The 19917-nt window shown below is 48.0% G+C and overlaps 1 protein-coding gene across 3 annotated transcripts in view; it reads right to left on the bottom strand.

The window, feature by feature from the left end:
* Positions 1-19917, bottom strand: part of kalrna (kalirin RhoGEF kinase a) — a 152918-nt gene that overhangs the window by 73969 nt on the left and 59032 nt on the right. For all 3 annotated transcript variants that reach the window (XM_085250372.1, XM_085250373.1, XM_085250371.1), the window contains exons 12-18: positions 18502-18600; positions 18292-18423; positions 14756-14878; positions 6161-6352; positions 5867-6036; positions 1293-1467; positions 799-1051 (exon numbers count right to left, since the gene is read on the bottom strand). In XM_085250372.1, coding sequence (XP_085106498.1) covers positions 799-1051; positions 1293-1467; positions 5867-6036; positions 6161-6352; positions 14756-14878; positions 18292-18423; positions 18502-18600 — 1144 coding nt within the window. The remainder of the gene's footprint in view (positions 1-798; positions 1052-1292; positions 1468-5866; positions 6037-6160; positions 6353-14755; positions 14879-18291; positions 18424-18501; positions 18601-19917) is intronic.

Below are 19917 nucleotides of genomic sequence, written 5' to 3'. Positions count from 1 at the left end.
TCATTTGTAATTTGTATGCATTTGGTAAAAATAAGAAATAATGGTAAATGGCCTGTGTTTGTATAGTGCTTTACTAGTCCCTAAAGCACTTTACACATCCACACATTCACACACTGGTGATGGCAGCTACATTGTAGCCACAGCCACCCTGGGGCGCACTGACAGAGGCGAGGCTGCCGGACACTGGCGCCACCGGGCCCTCTGACCACCACCAGTAGGCAACGGGTGAAGTATCGTGCCCAAGGACACAACGACCGAGACTGTCGGAGCCGGGGCTCGAACCGGCAACCTTCCGATTACAGGACGAACTGCCAACTCTTGAGCCACGATCGCCCACGTGACAAAGTATGAATTGCTGAATAGCTGCAAACAGAAAAGATTCACCATGTTGCATCTTAAGGATGCTATATTCCCATTTAACTTTTTACTTTCACTGAAAGTGATTTTGGGCTTCAAACAGAGCGTTCAGTTTGTGTGGCGATTCAGAGAGACTGATCCCACCTGGGACCAGAGTAGCACTCTGTTAGTGTCAAGGTCAAGTTTAGTTATGCTGCACAAAGTGCTTTCCCAAAGTCAAATGCACAACAATGATGGAATCCAAATATAACAGAGAAAGATTAATACGACTAAAACAACAAGGACTAAGGCTGTGAGCACAAAAGTGTGTGGCTCAGTGTGCGCTAAAGGCAGTGGATAAAAAAGTCTGGACCTGCCACAGAAAGGCTCTGTCAGATTCAAGTTCAGACCTCATGGTTCACTCCTGCGCGCTCATAGAGGAATCATGTGTGCGTCCCTTACCTGAAGCCTGGACCTCCATGATGTACTGGTGCAGATCTTGACCCTGCTGCATCACCTCATAGGTCATGTTGTTCATGGCTGCTTTCCTCTCTGCGTGCCGCTTCAGCCGCTGTTCTGCCAGACCGATATCCTCTGAGCCGGCGGACGAGGCACCGCCTCCCCCGCTGCTGCTGCCGCTGCTAGCGCCCGAGCGGCTGGTGTCATTCAGCTGACGAGACAGATCCTCGTTCCAAGCGTCTAGTTCTGCCGTGACCTGCCAGAACGGGAAAAGCGAGCAATCATAAAGATTCAAGTGAACAACAGAACACAGCGAGAGCCAGACCTGGTCCAGCAGCTGATCTGAGCACTTGGTCCTGACAGACTTGCTGACAAAACCTCAAAATTAGCAAAATATGTTTTTCTATCCTGCTCGGTGAAAGAAAGCGCATTGATTGGCGTTAACACATCACGTCTAGTTAACTGTACGCACTGAGCCAACATTCCTCTTGCCTGACCTCTATCGTGTACTGCTCAAAGATGCGAAGCTGCAGAAAGATGTCCAGCTTGATTTTGCGTTCATGGAACAGCTCCTCCATCTGGCCCTGGGCTTCATCCAGCTGCTGCAGCACACCCTGTATGTGCGCAATGGAACTGCAGTGTGGCGTCTTATTGGTGGACATGGCTGCATCCCTGCAAAAACACAGGATACAGGAGGAGACGATTCAAAATGGTCCAACTCGTCTCCAAACTCGAGGATGCGTGTGCTCCTGAGAACACCAGTACAGAGGTCATATTTCTCTGTGTTTAGAGTAGCATGAATGCTGCCTGCTCCACTCTGTGTGTAGATGAAGAGCACACACACACACACACACACACACACACACACACACACACACACACACACACGCACACGGCCATGTCTGTTATCTTTGTGAGCGCATTCCCAGGCTTCTGCAGCTCTTTGCAGACCCTACAGAGTAACCGAAGCACCGCCAGCATTCGTGCTTGTGCACGATGCACTATGAGTTTATAACCTTGTGGTGGTGTCGTGTTATTTCATATCCAGTGCCAGAACAGAAAAAAATACAAGTAAAAATAAAATAGGCTGAGTATTAATTAAAATATTATTGATCATTTGGAGAATAAAGCTGTAAAGACACTGTTGCTTCAAGACAAGCGGCTGCTGTTCCCTCTGAGTTACTGAAATCATGCTTCACAGTTGGTTTGAGTAAGGAAGTGTGGCGGAGGTGTGTGGCTGCAGCCGGGATCGTCAGAGGGCGAGACGCTGCTGGTGGACAAGGTGGTGCTGGAGCAGTTCGTGGAGGGGCTGCCTGCGGAGACGGCGAGATGGGTCAGGTGCCACCGTCCCGCGAGTCTGGAGGTGGCGGTAATGTTGGCGGAGGACCACCTTGCCGCTAAAGCAGGGGAGCCCGGGGACAGCGGCCGGAGGCCGAGCAAACAAGCCCCAGTGCCGGCACCGAGGCGCCGGGTACCTGCGCCAGGGCAGGCAGAGCGGGCGCCGGCGCTGAGCCCCACTAATCCTTTTGCTGCGTTTGTGCCTTCCCGGGGATCAGACATGAGCAGTGCCGCCCCTGAGCCACGGAGAGCAGCACAGACACCGGGGCAGGAGTGCTGGAAGTGCGGGCAACTGGGACACCTGAGGAGGGACTGTCCTCTGATGGAAGTGGGGCAGGTGTTCCGCGTTGCCGGTGCCCCAGCACCCTCTCCCGGTCCAGGAGGGACATACAGCATTCCGGTAAGGACTCGAGGGGGTATACACCATGCTTTGGTGGACACGGGCTGCACGCAGACCCTCGTGCACCAAGGCTTGGTTCGCCCCGGGGCATTGCTGGAGGCAGAATGGGTGGAGGTGAAGTGTGTTCATGGTGATGTTCACAGGTATCCCATAGTGCCGCTGTTATTAAAGTATAAGGGCAAAACGCATAGAGTAACGGCTGCGGTTAGCCCGCGCCTGTCCCATCCCCTAATTCTGGGCACGAATTGGCCGGGGTTTCTTCATCTGTTGGGACAGTATGCGGGGATGCAATCACAACCGTTAGTAGCATGTAGTGTCTGCGCGGCGCTCAGCGGTGACGCGGGGTCATCCGACACTGACTCCGGGGAGGGGGAGACGGCGGGTCCTTCATGGGAAGCCCCGCCGGCTCCGGAGGTTTCCCCCACGGGTGATTTCCCACTGGAGCAGTCTCGTGATGGCACCCTACGCTCAGCCTTTGACCAGGTGATTGAGATTGATGGTCACGTGGTGCGCCCTGAAGCCGTGCGGACCTACCCGCGCTTCATTTTATCAAAAGATAGGCTATATCGAGTGAGTCGTGACACTCGCACGGAGGAGACTCACACCCAGTTGTTGGTGCCGCAGGGCCGCCGGGAAACGATTTTCCAGGTGGCTCACTATAACCCCATGGCAGGGCATATGGGATACGAAAAAACTCTGGAGCGAATAACGGCCCGATTTTATTGGCCGGGCATCCGAGCGGATGTGCGCCGTTGGTGCGCGTCCTGCCCGGACTGCCAACTTGTTAATCAACCGGCCATACTAAGAGCGCCTTTGCGCCCGCTCCCACTCATAGAGGTCCCGTTTGAGCGCATTGGCATGGACCTCATCGGGCCGTTTCATCGGAGTGCACGCGGTTACCGCTTTGTATTAGTCCTGGTGGATTATGCAACGCGGTACCCGGAAGCAGTTCCGCTGCGCACCATCTCGGCTAAGAGTGTGGCCCAGGCACTGTTTCAGGTCATCTCCCGAGTCGGAATCCCGAAAGAGATACTGACTGACCAGGGCACGTCGTTTATGTCTCGCACACTGCAGGAACTGTACGAATTACTGGGCATTAAATCTATTCGGACCAGCGTCTACCACCCTCAGACTGACGGGCTGGTGGAGCGGCTGAATAAGACTTTAAAGTCCATGATTCGTAAGTTCATTAACGAGGATGAACGCAATTGGGATCGCTGGCTAGACCCTCTGTTATTTGCAGTGCGGGAGGTGCCCCAGGCCTCCACGGGATTTTCTTCCTTTGAACTACTGTTCGGCAGGAAGCCGCGTGGGGTGCTCGACCTGATTAAAGAAAGCTGGGAGGACGGTCCGAGCCCCGCCAAGAATGAGATTCAGTACGTGTTGGACCTGAGAGGGAAACGCCACACTTTGGGGAGGTTGTCACGGGAGAATTTGCTCCAGGCTCAACAGCGTCAGCAGCGCCTGTATAACAGAGGGGCTAGACTCAGGCAATTTTCACCGGGAGACAAAGTGCTTGTATTACTCCCTTCTTCCAGCTCGAAGTTGCTCGCCAAGTGGCAAGGTCCCTTTGTGGTCACACGGCGAGTCGGGGACGTTGACTATGAGGTCACTCGGTCGGACAGGGGAGGGGCCACGCAGATTTATCACCTCAATCTCCTTAAAGAGTGGAGAGAGGTTGAAACCGCTTCTCTGGTGAGCCTGGTTAAGGAGAGAGATGAGTTGGGGCCGGAGGTGCCAAATTCCATCATCCCCGCCTCCCTCCCTTGTGATGACCATCTCACACAGGCCCAGAGAGTGGACGTTGTCGCGTTACAACAGCGGTTTGCAGATGTGTTCCCCCCCCTGCCCGGCCGAACGTCTCTCATTGAGCATAATTTTGTAACGCAGCCTGGCGTGACGGTGCGTTCACGGCCCTACAGGCTTCCTGAGCATAAACGGCAAATCGTTCAGAGGGAATTGGCTGAAATGCTGAGGATGGGAGTGATAGAAGAGTCGCACAGCGCCTGGTGTAGCCCCATCGTTCTTGTGGTAAAGAAGGATGGGTCTATACGGTTCTGTGTCGACTATCGCAAGGTGAATGAAGTGTCACGTTTTGATGCTTATCCCATGCACCGGGTCGACGAGCTCCTGGATCGGCTGGGCACGGCCCGTTTTTTCACGACACTGGATTTAACCAAGGGCTACTGGCAGATTCCCTTGTCTGCCGAGTCCAAGGAGAAAACGGCCTTCTCCACTCCGTACGGGTTGTACCAATTCGTTACGCTTCCGTTCGGCTTGTTCGGAGCCCCTGCCACCTTTCAGCGCCTCATGGACCGGGTGCTGCGTCCGCACGTTGCATATGCTGCTGCCTACCTGGATGACGTGATCATCCACAGCGACACCTGGGCGGAGCATGTGCCGCGGTCCTGGAGTCCCTGAGGAGGGCGGGGCTCATGGCCAACCCGAAGAAGTGTGCGGTTGGACGGAGGGAGGTACAGTATCTGGGGTACCACTTGGGGGGCCGGCAGGTGCGTCCACAGGTGGAGAAGACGGCGGCTATCGCATCCTGCCCGCGCCCCAAGGGGGGGGGGGGGGGTGTAGGGTCGGCCGGACGGCCGGAGGAGCGGAGGGAGAGAGAAATCAGCTGGGACCGACAGCTGTCAGACTGTGTTCATATCATAACCTGGGAAAACTATGAATAAATGTGGAAGCTGGTGATAAAGACCTGTGTGTGTGTGTACCTGTGTATAGTGCATTTCACAGGAAGGAAATGATGTTTCATTAGCACATAAACACAGAGTGCTGATCAGTATGAAGACGGGACATGAACGGCTGGTACTGGACAGATGCAAAGGCACAGCAGTTCCACCCTCCTGCAGTAAAGAGGCATTTTATAAATCAACTGTAAACTCTGGACTTTCCCCCAAAGATCATTTCAGCTTTTTTCTCAAAATGATCGTTTTTTCTTTTACTGGTTTCTTCCAACCAGTTCACTTTTACAGCTTTCCAGCTGGATGCTCCAGTTAGTCCAACACTTGTCTGTTGTCCTGTCCCGGTGTCCGACAGGATGGATGGAGATCAGCTGTGCGGGTCCTGACACCACCCCTGAACTCACTGCTCCACCCCTCCTGTTTCTGCTGCTATCACTGTTTCTGTTATTGTGCTTTGATTGAACATTTTGTGTAGTATTTATGTGTCTGTGTGTTTTTATGACATTTGCAGTATTGATGCTACAATCTGAGATGCTCTATTAACTTTAGAAATCCTCATTTCACTACTTCAGTTGTTAGTTGGTGTCAGCTTCTCTCTTTCGCTCTAATACTGCCACAATAAGAAGAGTATGACTGTTACCTCAGCTGCTGCATTAGTTCCTCTCCCTCTTTAATCACATTGAGCGTTGCCTCCAGTGTGGCTGTTTGCTGCTGCTGGAACTGCTGGATCAGAGTCTGAACTGAGTCCACAGAATCGCAGCACACATCGTCCAGCAGCTGCTTCTGCAGCTCCTCCATCCACGACCATAGCTGGATGCAGACACGCAGACAGAAATGATCGTCAATGCAAAGAGAGTGAATAACTTCAGGCTGATGCTTCAACACACATCTATCACCTGTCTCTACATGGAATAAATAGCAAAACTGTCCCCACCTCCTTAGTGTGTGTGTGGAAGGAGACAGACATGTCAAGCAGCAGCTTCCTGTGTTCCACCCGGCGGACAAAGTCCTGGATTCGCACTTCCAGGTGTCTAGCTGCCTTGTAGATTTCCTCCGGGTCACACTCTCCTGTCTGCGCAAGCTGCTCGGCTGCCTCCAGCAGCTTGTCTGCGTTGGTGTAAGTGTTCTGCAAGGTAGAGAGAAACATTCCCTTAGTTTGGTATAATGAACCACAGCTGGCAGTGCACGATACCAAAAAGCTGAGCGCAACCGTTTTTTGGTGCAGTTTTCCAGTTTTTATACTTCAATGTTTTTATCGACATTTCCAGCGTTTTAAACAGTCGCCCTGAGCAAACACATTCAGATACAGACCAACAATTGAATTCTGCACTGCTGTCCAATCACAGTCTCCATACTTTTTCAAACCCTCTGCCTTTCCTCTGACAGTCCAGGTCAGTTTGTCCAACATAACATGTGACCACTTTTCCTTTTGTCTCCAATGATTGATTCTTCCAGCCCCTAAAAGTCCAAAAATCAATACATATTGATGAAGCAGGGCTCTCTGGGTAGATGCCCAGCAGACAGTGTTTGCACCACCTGTACTCCAACTGTCACGATACCCGGAGACAGATCATGTGTTTTGTGTGAGGAACCAAACGCCGACCACAGGACACAGACTGAGAGAAACTGAGGGCGTGCCGTTTATTAAGGCACACTTACAAACTGAGAAACACCGACACTGGGAAGAACTTATACATAAACACAAAACCCGGATCACTAGGAAAACCTTGGAAATGTTGACATAAGAAATCTCGCAGTGCAGCAAAGGTCAGGGGGAAACTCGCACAATATACACAGACAGGAGGTGATCGGGGAGTGGAACCACATGGGGAAACAGCTGTGGACAAATTAAGAGTGAGGAGACAGAGGGAAGCTCAACAAAGACTGTCAAAATAAAACAGGAAACACAGAGATGCCGACCTGAGACACGTGGGCACGACACGGAGGCAAAGCATGAATCATAATGAAGGAAAACCACAAAACTCAAATATATCAGAAGAACTCAACTCGAGGTTCACAGGAGCTGGAACCAAAGACCCAACAACGTCTGCACTAGCATCTGTCAGGATTTGTGGAGCTCCGGACAGTCTCACACACACTGACACAAAGTACCCAAATACTTCAAACAAACATCAGGAATATCAGGAGACCACCAATTCAGTTTTCAGGGGTAAGGTCTCATTGTCATTGACTCCTGTAATCATCTCAGTCTTGTGTGAACGGATTGTTCCCGGGCGTTTAAACATCTTAATATCAGTTTTCATTGCCTGTAACCTGTTACTGACAGACTCTTGGTCAAAGGCAGCAGTTACATTATAAACACTGAAATGTGTCTTTCTTTATCGTTTGGTCTTCACGGTGTAGGAGCTGTGGTTCAGATGTGAACGACTGATGTTTGGTTTAAATAAACTGTCTCAACTGCAGGGATTTGAAAAAAGAGCTTCTTAGAGATATCAAAGCTTAGACACAGCCGATCATACGGGCGCTGTTTGAATGAAGAGCTGCTATGTTCTGAAGCCTTTACTCGCCCATAGTTTAAAGGCTCCTAAAGCTCTTCCTGCTGAAAAGGATGCATTATTGCATCAGGATAGACTGGTGAGAAAACACGGTTTGGTGAATCCTTAAAATGTTCAAATGGTTGTTTTTATATCGGGTTTAATTCTTAAAAAATCATGAACATGAATCAAAACATGAATCCTCCTTTTGCATTTTTAAACAGTGATTTTGTTATTTGAGAATCTCTTTCCTCTTGATGTAAATATAACATTGATCCGTCCGTTCTCTTCCACTTATCCTTTTCCAGGGTCGTGGGGAGTCTATCCCAGCTGTTTCAGGGTGAGAGGCAGGGTACGCCCTGGACAGGTCGCCAGTCTGCTGCAGGGCTAACGGTGTGTTCACACCGTAACACCAAGACACAGACAACATTCACACTTACACTCACACCTATGGGCACTTCAGAGTAACCAATAACCTAGCCCCACTAACTGCATGTCTTTGGACTGTGGGAGGAAGCTGGAGTACCCGGAGAGCAGCCACACAGCAGGGAGAACATGCAAACTCCACACAGAAAGACCTGATGCTGGAATTGAACTCAGGACCTTCTTGCTGTGAGGCAACAGTGCTGACCACTCATGATTTTGTATAATTTATTCCGAAAACTGTCCAAATGCATCACTTTGTTTTATGAGGTTGAAGATCAAATTTCAAATCAAATTCAAATTCAAATTTTATTTGTCACACACACACAACCATACACAGTATGACATGGGGGTGAAATGCTTGCAGCTGTACAATGCCCGACCATTAAATGATAAAAGAAAAGTTTTACAATATTTACAATTTACTACAAAAATTTACAAATTAACTTAGGAATTTACAGTAAAGAATGTGCAAATAGCAGAAGAGATTATAAAGATAAGGATTATAAATTATAGGAATTATAGGATTATAGGAAATGTGTGGTGGTGCGTGTGGTGATGTGTGGGAGAGTCCAGTCCTACACCTGGTTCAGGGCCCGAATAGCCTGGGGGAAGAAGCTCCTCCTCATTCTCTCTGTTTTGGCCTTAAGGGAGCGGAGGCGCTTCCCAGACCTCAACAGTGAGAAGAGTCCATTGTTGGGATGGGAGAGGTCCATCATAATCTTCCTAGCTTTGGACTTGCACCGCTTGGTGTAGATGGGCAGCAGGTCAGGGAGCTCTGATTGAATGATGCGTTCTGCCGAGCGCACCACCCTTTGCAGATCTCGTCTGTCCTGCTTGGTGCTGTTCCCAAACCAGGTGCAGATGTTTGCCGTCAGGACGCTCTCGATGGTGCAGGAGTAGAAGTTCTTGAGCACCTTCAGTGGCAGATGGAAGTCTCTAAGTCTTCTGAGGAAGAAGAGACGCTGACGGGCTTTCTTAACCAGGGTGTTGATGTGACAGGACCATGACAGGTCCTGAGTGATGTGGACACCCAGGTATCGGAAACTGTCCACTCTCTCCACTGGCGTGCCACTGATGATGAGGGGTTTGTAATTCCTCGCCTGCTTTGTAGTGAAGTCCACGATCAGCTCCTTAGTCTTGCTGATGTTTAGGAGGAGGTTATTCTCCTGGCACCAGGTCTCCAGGTTCCTAATCTCCTCCAGGTAGGCCGTCTCGATGTTGTCGGAGATCAGGCCCACAACAGCAGTGTCGTCAGCAAACTTGACGATGGAGGTGGTGTCGGATGTGGCTACACAGTCATAAGTGTACAGTGAGTACAGCAGGGGGCTTAAAACACATCCCTGAGGCACTCCAGTGCTGAGTGAGATGGAGGGGGAGACTTGTCTTCCTACCCTCACTGATTGGGGTCTGTCTGTGAGGAAGTTGAGGATCCACTGACACAGTGATGAGCTGAGTCCTAGATCCGTCAACTTGGTGAAAAGCTTAGAGGGAATTATTGTGTTGAATGCTGAACTGTAGTCCACGAACAGCATCCTAACATAATTCCCTCTGCCAGTGTCCAGGTGACTCAGGGATGTGTGGAGCAGGTGAGATATGGCATCGTCTGTGGAACGATTAGTCCGGTAAGCAAACTGAAGTGAGTCGATGGTGGGAGGAAGTGAAGAAGTGATGTGATCTCTCATCAGTCTTTCAAAACACTTCATCACAATTGAAGTCAGTGCTACTGGACGGTAGTCATTGTGGCAAGCGGGCTGTTGTTTCTTTGGAACAGGGACAATAATGGACCGTTTGAAGCACGTGGGAACCACAGCTTGGGCCAGGGAGAGGTTGAAGATCTCCGTGAACACCGGTGCTAGTTGATCAGCGCAGGCTCTAAGGACCCGGCCAGGGATTGCATCTGGTCCTGCTGCCTTCCTGGTGTTCACCCTCCTGAAGGTGTTCCTCACGGCATGCTCTGTGATGACGAATGCATTTTCTTCACTGGTGCACTCCGAGCGCGCGCAGCCGTTTGTTGTTTTAATTGCTGCGGCGTCGAAGCGAGCATAAAACGTGCTCAGCTCATCAGCCAGTGAAGCATCGGCATTCATCATTGAAGAAGCTGGTCGTTTATAGTCCGTTATAGTCCGCAGTCCTTTCCACAGGCTCCTAGAGTCGCACTGTCGTAGCTGTGACTCTAGTTTTTCCCCGTAGCTCCGCTTTGCCTTTCGGACCGCGCTGCGCACGTTGTAGGACGCAGCCTTGTATAGGTCCATATTACCGGAGACGAGCCCTTCATTGTAGGCAGCGGTGCGTGATCTCAGAGCGTCGCGGATGTTTTTATCCACCCACGGCTTCTGGTTGGGAAACGTTCGGATGATAGTTCTTTCTGCTGTGTCGTCCGCTAGTTTCCCGATAAATCCCACAACCGCTTCCGTAAACATGTTGATGTCATCAGAGCTGCGCCGAAACATGTCCCAGTCTGCGTCATCCAGTGCGTCCTGCAGCGCGGCCACCGATTGGTCCGTCCAGCGAGCGACCTCCCTCCTGATTGGTGGTTGCTGCTTTAGCCTTTGTTTGTAAGCAGGTATGAGGAAGATGGCGGAATGGTCCTATTTCCAAATGCCGGCAGGGGCTGAGCCTTGTAACAGTTCTTGAACGGGGTGTAGCAGTGGTCTAATGTCCTCGTGCCCCGGGTGGGGCAGTTGATGTGCTGGTGAAGGTTGTGAAATGTCCGTTTGAGATTCACTCTGTTAAAATCTCCCATAACAATGAGTGCGGCATCTCGGTGAAGTGTTTGTTGATGTGTGAGAGCCTCATGTAGCTCACATAAGGCAGTGTCCGAGTCCGCGTGAGGCGGAATGTAAACAGTGCAGGCAATGACCGCAGTGAATTCCCGAGGGAGATAGAAAGGGCGACACTTAACGATCAAAAGCTCCAGATTGGGCGAGCAAGAGCGTGTGAGTGGGGAGATGTTTGTGCTGTTGCACCATCTGTTGTTCACCATCAAACATACTCCACCACCTCTTTTCTTCCCCGACTCCATTGTCCTGTCCATGCGGTAAACCGAAAAGAACCCCGTCGGCTGCACGGCGTGGTCTGGTATCGCTGGGTTCAGCCAAGTCTCGGTGAAGCAGAGGAGGTTGCAGTCCCGAATGTCTCTCTGGAACTTGATTCTGGCTCTGAGGTCATCAAGCTTGTTCTCGATGGATTGAATATTGGCTAGCAGGATACTGGGCATGGGTGCGCGGTGTGCGCGAGCCCGTAGCCTGTTCCTGATGCCGGCTCTTTTACCTCGAGGCCGTCGCTTAGGGCCGCGTCCTTTGTTCTCTCTCAGGATCTCCTTTGGCCAGTTTGGGTCCGGAGTTAAACATGGTGAAATGTTCGCGTATTGCAGACCAATAGAAACCAGAATGTCTCTACTGTAGCGGATTTGTGTGTTTTGCATGATGCCCATGCAAGATTATCGCAGATATAGCAAAAAGTGACGAAAAACTGCAAAAAGTTAGGGCAGAGCATCCAGCACGGCAGCCGACCTCACCGGCGCCATTTTGATGTATTTAGATACTGCCAGATTTGATAAGAAGAGGAGAACATCATCGGGGTAGAGATATATAAGATGCACTTGTCATTCATTGGATCCCAGTCAAAGCTCGGTGTACTCTCAGTGCTCCAGGCCGAGGGCCAACAGCACTGGTGGAGGAGGGCACCCTTGTTGGGCAGGTCGCTGTTATTGGTTTAGAAGTCATTCCATTTGTTATGCCTGCCAATCGGCTCTGTGTATAAGATTCTGATCCTCTTGAGAAACACAAACCAAAACCCAATCTGGGAACCACATTAGATGGAACCGGCCGTTCAGTTCTATCGAAGGCCTGTTTAGCATCCAATGATATCCAAGTATCTTTAGTATCAGTTTTCTGACATTATGTGTAGTAATTCTTATATTATGTAAGAAACTTTGAATAAAACCATTATGTAATCACCTTCAGAAGATTCCTTATACATTTATAGAAGAGGGCGTAACCTTTGTTCTTTGAATTTTTCAGGTCCTGGTGTTTTGCCACTAATGTGCAGTGTCTCTGCAAGGGCCTGATGTCCACTTACGAGGACATTACACTGCCACAGACTAATGTCCTCTTATGTGGATCTCATTTTTCTCAGAAACAAATATCAGGTAAAAAAAATAAAAAATCAGGTGATTCTTTGTTTTTACATTCATCAGGTGCCCATCAGCCCAAACGGCACAGAGAAATTAAAAATGCACTCAGGTCTTAGGAGCTTAACTATGCATTTAGGTTACACGCTGTGATTCTGCAGGTGTTCATATGTGTGCGACTGTTTCTCTGTGTTAGCTTTATGACTGCACAGGGTGGACCCGCGTCTCACCCTACAGTGTGGAGGGGCTCCAACCCCCACAGAGAGCTGGACAAAAGGTCGACTGATGGTCCGACACAATAAATACATCAAATAAATGCTCCCACACAGAGGCTACGTTCACACTGCAGGTCTTAATGCTCAATTCCGATTTTTTGATCAAATCCGATTTTTTTACAACAGTATGTTTGACTGATGGCCTTAATGTAAAGACTTCAGACTTCACGTTTCCCAATTTTTGCTTTAAGTTATTTTGTTATTTACATAATAATGTCGATAACCTAATAATGATCCTTATTGCTGTTTTAGAGGAGCGCTGCTTCAAAGGATAGCTGCAGATTTCTGTCAGAATCTGCAGAGACAAAGAAAATGTTCACGTTTCTCCAACGTTGTCTTCCCAACAGTTTCACTGGATGGCCAGGAAGTGTTCGTGATGTCTTCTCCGGCGCTGATAATTGGCGTCTGTCTTCTGTCAGTGACGTAAAAGACGGATTTAATACGACTTGACCATCAAACAGCAGTCGCTTTCTGAAACATCGGATATGTATCGGATTCAGGACCACATACGAAAGTGACCCAGATCGGATTTGAAAATATCGGCTTTGTGCCGTTCACACTGTCACACCATGATCGGATAGATGGTCGCACAGGGTCAGAAAAATCGGATTTGATGCGCTTTCGCCTGCAGTGTGAACGTAGCCTAATGTAGACTCCATACAAAAGGCTACAATGTTATCTTGTCAATAAGCTGCAACAACTAATCACCTGTAATAAGCCTGTAACTGCTCATGGACAACCAAGTGAAACAGACACAATCCACATACCAAACGTTGTACACACATATTTGCATTGTTAACAGAGTTTTCAGTGTCATCATATTTCATATTAGGACGTCCTAATCAGCCAACACGTCTTTGTAGTGAAGCAGGTGACTGAGCCAACGCTCTCTGAAGAAATGAAGGCTTAAAGCCGGGAGGAGAAGTTGGAAGATGAAGACTTCAGCGGGAGTAAAATAGTATTTGAGTCATTCTGTTTGATGTTCGGGAGGCTCAAATGTTCCTAATCAGATGAGGAGAGCAATGACACAGCATCACATCACAAAGCAAGACTTGCAGACATGTGCCACGTCTTTCTGTTTGTGCAAATATACTTAGATATTCATCTGACATGTGCTAAATGTATCCATGTTGCAAAAAGGAGAGTGAACTAACGAGGGAAGGGACAGAGAGACATGTAAACACTGGTGATCTGAAGGATAATCCTAATCCAGAGTGTAAATATCCGATCATACAACTACTCTTTATAGGATTACCACTCGCTTCTTTATGGGATTATCCCTTTACTGTATTAACCAGTGTAATAGATTCCAGTTACACCGATGCTTCCTGGTACTTACAGACAGCTCTGACATGACTGAAGTCAAAAAGGGCAAACTTTTAATAAAAGATCAAAACTTTTTTCCATATGAAGAGAATAAAATGACAGAGGAGAGATGACAAAAAGAGAGAACATCGCAGCAACAATAATGTTGTACAAGGACCTTTATTGTCTGAAGCCTAAAAATAAATCAGCCCTTGGACTTTACGCCACACGGCCCCGTGCACCGGCAGACGAGGGGGCCAAATCTGACCGACACGCGATCCAGTCTTCACAACTTCAGCTGCATATAAAGTCAAGTCAACATCCATTTTCATCTCACATTAAAACCAACCACAGCCGACCAAAGCGCCAAAGTTAGGACTGCAAAAATAAACACACAATAAAAGATAAAGTTAGGCGGCCGAGTGAGCTGTTCATGTGAAGTTTCACACGTGCACGAGATTAGGAGCAGAAAGGCTGGACTGATCGTCTTCAGTACCAACACTCGGCTGTTTGTTTAACACATGACAAACTGCAGCGGTGAAATTGAGGAATGGATGTGGATAACATCTTCTGCAGATCTTTCAGAAAAGCCTTTGACCATATATGGTCGTGTAAAGGCATTTCCTAATGCTTCCACCAGCAGACACGGTGGTTTAGAAAATTTGGAATTAATCAGGGCAGATAACTAACAGATGTTTGCACAGTGAGCAGATAAACGTGATTAAAAACTGGGCTGATTTTTTTGCTTCTTCTAGGCAAAGCTGACCTTTTTTTATTTCTACTGCTAACAAGACCTGGACGAATTGGACCTGCTCCTTTCAGCTAAACTGCAGCACAACATAACAAAACAACAGAGAAGAGGAGCCTTCAGAGTAGGATCAAATCCAGTAACTTACCTGAGCTACATCTTCGAAGTCGTCGTGTCTCTTCTGCAGGGCTCGGGCTCTGTGGAGGGATTTCCCAACGCCCGTGTGTTTGCTGAGGAAAGCCTCGCCATGGTTTTCTATCCAGTCCATCACCTGGACGGGAGAAAACACCTTCTTTAGATCATCCCGAAGACACAGCAAAGATTTAAGGTCACCTGCTAAACCTCTCGTTGCTACTTCCAACTCTTATTCTGCCGACATGTGTAGAAATGCACAAAATGGTCTCAGAGCTCATGAATAAAGAATGAAATCAATGAAACCTTCATGATCTGGGTGGGAAATGTAGGTCAGTGCAGCTGAGAAGAGCAGGATGTCTCCATGCCATGTTTTTCATATACGAGTGTGTTATGAGCTGTTAGCTCTGTGGCTTTTGTAGCCTTTTCTCCCCTGGACAGTAACCCCAGTACTGGTTCCAGTTCATCTGAGACTGGGAATAAACAATGAAAAAACATGTTTTTGGCCCTGTAAAGGTTTGAGAGCCACTAAAACTCTGACTAAAATAATTTGCTGAAAGAAATTGTGATTTCTTAAAATATATTATTGGCTATTAAGTGGCATAGTGGTGGTCCCTCCTTTCCACAAGGGGGTAGTGGGTGACCTGCCCCTAGAATTTCAATGTACAGACTCCAGAGTCAACCTGCGCCTCCACAGTTTGGTTAACTGAGAAAAGTCCTACGAGTGTATGGTTCCCTGCAGCTGACTGGTTACTTGTTCACTTGATTCTTGTATCTGGTGACGTCAGAATGTTTCCACTGCTACCACTGCTGTGTGCCATGTAAGATCAAACAAATCGATGCCTCTTTTTTAAGGCACAAACATGATGTAATCAGAGTTTGGACATGAAACCAAATGTTGGATCTCTCACTCATTACCCTCTGAGTCTCCTGCAGGACAAATATATGTATATATAGCTTGTACATAGCTGTGTAAATACAGTGACAATAATTTGAAGACATTCAGATCTCCAATGATAAATGGAAATGAGGTGCACGGTGTACTAACAGAGGCCCATTCTTTCCATTAAATGTTCATACTGAAATATTGACACATCTTCATTTCTGCATGTTATGCATGACTGCTGCAATAAAATATGAACCCAGGCAACCCATCTTCTGTCCAGTAAGACCAGCAGCTCAGGCAACCTCTGGATCCTAAGGATTAACATCCAGCCTGTCGCACATTAGCAAATTATGTGTTTCAAGGCCTTGAAGCAACAGCGTGCACTCATGATGTCAGTGCAGCAGCTGGAGCCACAGAGACGTCAGTGTAGGGTCACAGTGCACAGACTGAAACTGCAGCTGGACTGTCTTTGGTGATCTGCACACATCGTACGCTCAGCCTTCATGTCTGCATCTCTCACTCTTCATCTCTGGGGTCATGTATATCCTGTAGCATTAGCACTCGTGCAACAGCCTTTTCTAGTGATTTATGCACGATTGTATAAGGTCGCTCTCTCACTTTCTGTGCCTGTGCCTCTCCCTCTGGGGGCTCATAGAAAGTGATGCATGACAAGTACAACTTGCAAAGCTCTGCTTTAAGTGAATTTATAACCCACTGATATGATCTCTTCTTCAGTCTGTCTCTTTGTCTTCTTACTTCTCTTAAACACTCTCCCACAGTCTCCCCTGGGTTAAATAAATATTTGCATGGCGCCAAAACTTAGAGCATTCATCTGTGAGTTTGCAGCTCTAACTCGCTCTGCCAAGGCCTGTTTGTACATACACTAAATGCATCAGAGCTGCAGATACATCAGGCCTGTGCAAATGAATTCAATGTGCTGATATGTGTCTGTCCTCCAGAAAAGTTAAAGAGTGTGTTTATATTTCCCCAAAGAAATATAAACACACATATGTACAGCTGGGCCTTGCATGAAAATTCAACAAAATGGGATTCTTAAATAAAACCTCCTGTACTGTGCAAAAGCTTCACCACACATCATCACACTGACCGACCTGGCCAGCTTTTAGCAAACGCTGGCACCACCAGGACCTGCATGTTGTCAGAGCTGAGCTGGTAAATGCATTAGTGATTCCAGGCCAGTCACCGTCCCAACCACCTGCGTGCTTATAGCCAGCTAGCTTTCATGTGTGAGGTTAATTTGTAGAAGCTCAGACGTTCAGTCTTTGGAAAGCTGTACGGAGCTTTCTCCTGTTTGGTGCGGCTCTTCCTTACAGCATAGCTCTACACTCAGACGTGGAAAATACAACTGAAACATGGAGTAAGGTGCAAGAATGCCACCCCTCACTTTCTTTATTTAATAACAATGGGAAATACTAACAGTGACACATAAATGGAAATAAAGAACACTGACTGCTTCAATAAAGACTGAAAGTGCTTCACTGTGTTGCTTTCACTTGATGGTTTATTCCTTGAGTTTGGGACCTTTTTTTGCCTGCATGACTCATAGGTCATAGGTCAGTGTTGAGTGGATTACTAACCTCTCTTTAGTCCACTACTGATTTTAAAGGAAAACTATTGCTCAAGTCCACTTACATTAAAGTCAAAATATAAAGAAATGTGGGGGAGGCTGAGACTTTTGCACAGTAATGTTTAACCATGTACCTGCTGTTCCTTACTGAACCTATAGGTGGCACCGTCTGAATTGGATGCATGTGTTAAAGCCCAGCACACTATTGCTGAAGTTTGATGCAGAGACACTGAAAGTCGTTTCATGTTAGTGATTTTATTTAACAAAGAACAAAAAGCTGCTCAGGCAGAATTCAGAGATGAATGATGCGGTGCTTGGTTGTATCTCACTCCTGGTGCCTCACTATCTGACGCTGGGCTTACACCAGAGCACTTTGTCACCACAATGTTCCCACCACACACGTGGGAGACACAGAAGGCAGCAGAGAACGTGTGGTACGTTCATCACACACACATCGGTCATTGCTGTCGGTGATGCACGAGTGTCAATGTGTCAAACTGGAGCCACAGTGAAATGTGGGGTCCCAGACTGGGAGCCCATAGAATGGGCTGACTGTGGACCGTCCACACTAAGTAGAGTCTCCAGTGGGGCCCATTGTAGGCCTGCAGTGTATGTATGCACAGCATGCCCACACTCTAGATGTGGACTGCAAGCTTGCCCACAGGAAGCCATGTGGGGGGACCCCCAAAACTGCTGTGGGCTTTGCATTGGCACGCTGAGTTCCCTGCCCACACTGCCCGACAGTTACAGCTACTGCTACCCACTGTTGGCCAGCACGGGGACGTTTGCTAGGATGGGATGAGAATATTTCCATCAAAATCAAAACTGTAATCATTCTCCACCCTGTAGACATGTCCAGGCACGCGCGCCATGATTTCACCACACAGCTCAGGAGATCACAACAGAGGCGCAAGTGCAACGGGGCAAAATGGGTCTTCCACTGATAGATGGAAAAATAGCAGACCATCTGAAAAAAGAAGCTGGTCTTCAATGAGAAAAGAAGGACGGAAATATAACGTTTTTATGGATCTGTTCTCAGAACCTTTTGGTCACACCCTGAACGTTGCTGTGTGTTTACCTGTTGGACATCTTGCTGGAATACACAGAGCTGCAGTCTCTGGTGCAATCGGACCTTTCGATGTTGCCAAATGTTCTCCAGACGCCGCTGATGGTGAAGAACCTCATGAACCACGTCCAAGATACAGTGCACCTACAGAGAAACACAAACGTTAGCTTAATCGGTAGATGGTGTAGGCATGTTTCCTATTGGTAACACAGGGACACTGACCGCTTTGGAGTAATTTGCAGTGGCTGTAAGAGATTCCGAGTTGCCTGGACTGAGAGGCCTCTGGAGGACATCCAGCAGAGCTTTACCATCCTGACTCACCTGCAAACACATAAATCACATGAATCACATGAGCAGCAGTCACCGGTGCTCCAACTGTAAAAGTCTTAATATGTTTCTAGGATTTAAAGTATGGTTGTGGTCATTACAATAAAACAAAAAGACGACTCTGCCACCTACAAACTGTTCAACCTGAGCGCTCAAAGAGCTTTATACAACACGCCCCATTTAACCAGCTGCTGTTGTGATTTGTCACCATGACCATGAATTGAATCCCTGACCACCAATCACAGGATTATCTTATTTGTGACACTTTAACAGATTCCCCGACGACAGTGCTTCTTTGTCCGCCATGCTTTGCACAGTGTGTAGAGGTCACCAACTTTCAGCATCAAATGCTAATGACCTCCAAACTTCATGTGGCACTTCAGATTAGTTCGAGAGCAGTTTGTAGAGAGCTTAATGGAACGGGCTTCCATAGCTAAGCAACTCTGAGGCTTTACATCACCAAACACAACGCAAACCATCTGATGCAGTTGGGTAAAGCACACCGGCACTGGACTCAGTGGAGACGTGCTCTTTGGAGCGTCGAATCATGCTTCTCCGTCTGGCGATGGATGAATCTGGGTTTGGAAGCTGTCAGGATAATGGCACTTCTGACTTGAGCATGGAGCAAGTTAGATGTGGAAGAACTCTGACTAGCACAGAGTCCTGACCTCAACCCGATAGAAGACCTTCAGGGTGAAATAGCCGGGACCAGACCTTCTTGTCCAACATGTCTGAGCTCTGCTAAACATTGTGGAAAACAATCACTCTCAGAAGAGTGGAAGCTGCTGTTGCTGCAAAGGGTGGGCCATTAAAGCCTTATGGATTAAGAATGTGATGTCACTCCAGTGCATCTACACACGTATGTGGGTGAAACCAGAAACACACATTTTCCTTGAAGAAATAAACATGTAAGTAATAATAAACTTTGGGGCAACAGTCAGATGTCTGCACTTTCCTCACCTTAAGAACTCCAATACCAGTGTCCTGAACTGCAGTGACAGCAGTCCTTGTTCCCATTGAGTCTGGCACACAAACCAGTTTGTTCTCAGCTGTGGGTTCTGGTTAGAGTGGTGTTCTAGTGTGCAACAGATCTGACTATGAGGCAGAACAAGCTAAACTGTCCCAGCAGCTGCAATCCATGACTGTGAGACTCGAGACTACTCACAGCCATAGGGGACCACTGCAGCACAAATCCAACACGCTCATTAGCAACAACTACAATGTCAAAAAGAGGTCGCAAAATATATCTGATGCACCTGTACAGCCCACCCAAGAGAAAGGCTTCTATAAATGAATTAGCATGGTGCATGT

Source organism: Mchenga conophoros, linkage group LG16 (assembly GCF_057382185.1).
Source record: "Mchenga conophoros isolate Kocher_MC1m ecotype Shallow Benthic linkage group LG16, M_conophoros_male_GT1.1, whole genome shotgun sequence".
Lineage (NCBI taxonomy): Eukaryota > Metazoa > Chordata > Actinopteri > Cichliformes > Cichlidae > Mchenga > Mchenga conophoros.
The sequence above is the reverse complement of the archived record's forward strand: the minus strand, read 5'-3'. Positions and strand labels throughout refer to the sequence as shown.